This window comes from Cryptomeria japonica, chromosome 9 (genome assembly GCF_030272615.1).
Source record: "Cryptomeria japonica chromosome 9, Sugi_1.0, whole genome shotgun sequence".
NCBI lineage: Eukaryota > Viridiplantae > Streptophyta > Pinopsida > Cupressales > Cupressaceae > Cryptomeria > Cryptomeria japonica.
This window is the reverse complement of record NC_081413.1, coordinates 630,384,514-630,388,135: the sequence shown is the minus strand read 5'-3', so window position 1 is coordinate 630,388,135 and position 3,622 is coordinate 630,384,514. Positions and strand designations below refer to the sequence as shown.

Genomic DNA, 3,622 nt, shown 5'->3' with positions numbered 1-3,622 from the left:
AGTAGATGTTAGGCCCGCACGACTAAGGATTTCACATTGATAGATGAGTTGATGGACATGGTGTTTGCCCATGAGCAACAGACACAGGTGTGTTGATTTGAATTCATAGCATTTTATTTATCAGTCACTTTAAGTTTGTAATTACATAAATGAATTTTTATTTATACATCGATTTAAATGGAGACAAATAATATGCATTTCAGGATGCAGTAGCGGTATCCCATATTCCTCCCTCAGTTACTACAGCTGCAACTTCGATGTTTGAAGTATAAATTTTGTAACATGTTAAAATAGAATAGTACACTTTGAATTCAAAAAAATACAAGATATACTAACTATCTTTATTGCTTTGTCCAATTTTTGGTTTGTAGTTGTTGACAGGGGACCAAATGTCCCAAATTGATGACATCACGCTCTCAGCGATCGATTTTGGCCTACAAGGCTATATGGTATCATATTTTGTACAACCCTTTTTATGTATTGTTTTGATGGAATATGCAAGTCATTTCATTTTAGATTTTTAAAATTATGTTTAATTTATTATCTGTACTAATATCTCATGTTAATTTTGTTTTTTTAGGGTACCCCCTCCGTGTCTAGGGCTCATCCTAAGAAAAAGAATTCCTCGAAGACGCCAAAACGTGGGAAGAAGGTAATTGAACACATTTGTAGTTGTACAATTGTTTGAAAATGTTGAAATCAAGTATTAGTTGGGGTTTGAAGATTGATTAGTGTTTTTTTGTCTATTTTACATGTACAACGACCATTGAGCTATGTGGATTTGTTGAATGCACCTGATTTGCCCATGGATCAAGAGAGAGAGGAGGTATGTATCTCTACTTTATTTTCTTGATTTCATGATTATATGCACACGTACATGTGAAATTGTGATATATTATAATCTTATAATTTTTTCATATAGGAAATATCAATACCTATTTCATCAATGACGAACCCTCCTCCGTGCACTAGAGAAGCATCTCAGGATCCGGTACACTTTTGTTTGATATGTAAAATTAATTGTTTTTAACCTACAATAATTATCATTATATTAATTATATTTAATCTTTGAACATTTTTTGTATAGGTAATAGCGACAGTTTCTCCATCGATGGTGAGCCATCCTCAGTCCATTGAAGAAGCATCTCAGGCACAGGTACGTCATTGTTCTCTATATTATAGCTTTTAAGTGTTTTTGATATATTTATGTTAGTACATTGTATTAATTGTACATTTAATCTACAATAGACCCCTTCGCGGTACGACCATAACGTGGATCCATTTAAGTATGTCTTCAAGAAAACTCCTAAGAGTGATAAGGAGAGGAGAGCGAAGACATTAGCTCCTAGATCAGTCAATGAGGTAATCTACATTTCAATTGCAAAAGAATTGTAGTTAAATGCATAGTTATGTTGTTAATTGTGAACTATTTTCTACAAAATAATTCTAACTTGGCTTTTGAATTGTGGTTTTGCAACCATCTACAGAGCCACGTACTGCATCAAAGAAGCTTGATTTTGATGATCCACCACAAGTTTAGGATCATATAGTGTTATTTTTGGTCATAGAATGACCAATACATGTAGATATATCCTATATTTTTATTGTATATCTATTTGGACATGGCATATGCCACATTTTTGTAATACTTGTATTGACTTGGCAGACATACCTTTTTTTCCTTTATATATATATAAATGTCAATATTCAATCCAATAAATGTGTATTGAGTTTATTATTTTGTATTCGTTGTATTTTGTGGTTGTCCTTTTATAAATTTAATTGATCATTTGCCTATGTAATCAACAATATGAATATAAACAACAAAAATATATGATATAAAACATTGCAATCATGGAATATGATTTGATAAAATTTCTAAAATGTTGAATTAACCCTACAAACCTCCTTGTATTCAGTTCATTATTGTGTATTCGCTGTATTTGGTGGTTGCCCTTTTATAAATTTAAATGAATATTTGCATATGTAATCAACAATATGAATATAAACAACAAAATTGATAATATGAATATAAACAACAATGTGTTTGGTGCGAGAGCACCCTCATGCTCGCAATGGTCAAATTTTTTTCATCGTGTGCACAAACTGACATTGCAAGAGCATCTAGGTGGATAGTTGTATGTTAGGCATGCCCCTGTTGTGCACCCCAAAGCACAGGAACGTCGAGAGTCATACCATACCAGTGCGATCTCTCAAGTGCCTTGAGTCCAAAAAATTGTCAAAATTTGATGGAATAATTCTTCAAATCCAGGACACATATGGTCGATCCATTTGAACCTGTGGGGTCGCGTGAGACTCTTCTACAATGGCCTATCTCAGTTTTTGACAACTCAGAGCTATTTTCAATTGGTAGCATTTTTTCACCTGCTGCAAAAACTGTCAGTTGCATGCAATGCAAAGTTGCAGGATTGACTATAATTGATTCGGCTCGTCGTGTGCGCAAACAGACGTCACGAGTGCATCTAGATGGGTAGGTTTATGCTAGGCTATCTCCTGTAGTGCATCCCAAAGCGTCAGAACACCGATAGTCATACCGTACTAGTGCAATCTCTCAAGTGCCCTGAGTCCAAAAAATTGTCAAAATTTGACGGACTGTTTCTTCAAATCCAAGACACATATGGTCAATCCGTTTGAACCCGTGGGGTCGCGTGAGGCTCCTCTACAATGTCCTATCTTGGTTTTTGACGAATCAGAGCCATTTTCAATTGGTAGCATTTTTTCGCCTGCTGCAAAAACCATCAGTTGCATGCAGTGCAAAGTTGCAAGATTGGCTAGAATTGATTCGGTTCGTTGTGTGCACAAACTGAAGTCACGAGTGTGTCTGGGTGGGTAGGTTTATGCTAGGAATTCCCCTTTTGTGCATCCCTAAGCGTCGGAACGTTGAGAGTCATATTGTACCGGGGCGATCTCTCAAGTGCCATGAGTCCAAAAAATGTCAAAATTTGACGGACTGTTTTTTCCAATCCAGAACACATATGGTCAATCTGTTTGAACCTGTGGGTCATGTGAGGCTCCTCTATAATGGCTATCTCAGTTTTTGATGACTTAGAGCCATTTTCAATCGGTAGCATTTTTTCGCCTGCTGCAAAAACTGTCAGTTGCATGCAATGCAAAGTTGTAGGATTGGCTAGAATTGATTCGATTCATCGTGTGCACAATCCGACATCATAGCATGTTTGGGTGGGAAATTTAATGCTATTCATGCTCCTCTCATGCATCCCAAAGCATCAGAACGTCGAGAGTCATACCGTATTGGGGCGATCTCTCAAGTGCCCTGAGTCCAAAAAAATGTCAAAATTTGACGGACTGTTTCTTCAAATCCAAGACACATATTGTCGATCCATTTGAACTTGTGGGGTTGTGTGAGGCTCCTCTACAATGTCCTATCTCATTTTTTGACGACTTGGAGCCATTTTCAATGGGTAACATTTTTTCACCTGCTGCAAAAATTGTCAGTTGCATGCAATGCAAAGTTGTAGGATTGGCTAGAATTGATTCGGTTCGTCATTTGCACAAACTGACGTCATGAGAACGTCCGGGTGGGCAGTTTTACACTAGGCATGCCCCTATCGTGCATCCCAAAGCACCGGAACGTCGAGAG

At 36.9% G+C, this 3,622-nt stretch overlaps 1 protein-coding gene across 1 annotated transcript; it reads left to right on the top strand.

Moving 5' to 3' along the window:
• The first annotated feature begins 369 nt into the window (after positions 1–369).
• Positions 370–1,660, top strand: LOC131048282 (uncharacterized). The gene is made up of 6 exons (XM_057982174.1): positions 370–449; positions 581–826; positions 923–991; positions 1,088–1,156; positions 1,249–1,362; positions 1,488–1,660. The coding sequence occupies exons 2-6, from the start codon at positions 806–808 to the stop codon at positions 1,548–1,550; spliced, it is 336 nt and encodes a 111-aa protein (XP_057838157.1). The 5' UTR covers positions 370–449; positions 581–805; the 3' UTR covers positions 1,551–1,660.
• The last annotated feature ends 1,962 nt before the right edge of the window (positions 1,661–3,622 follow it).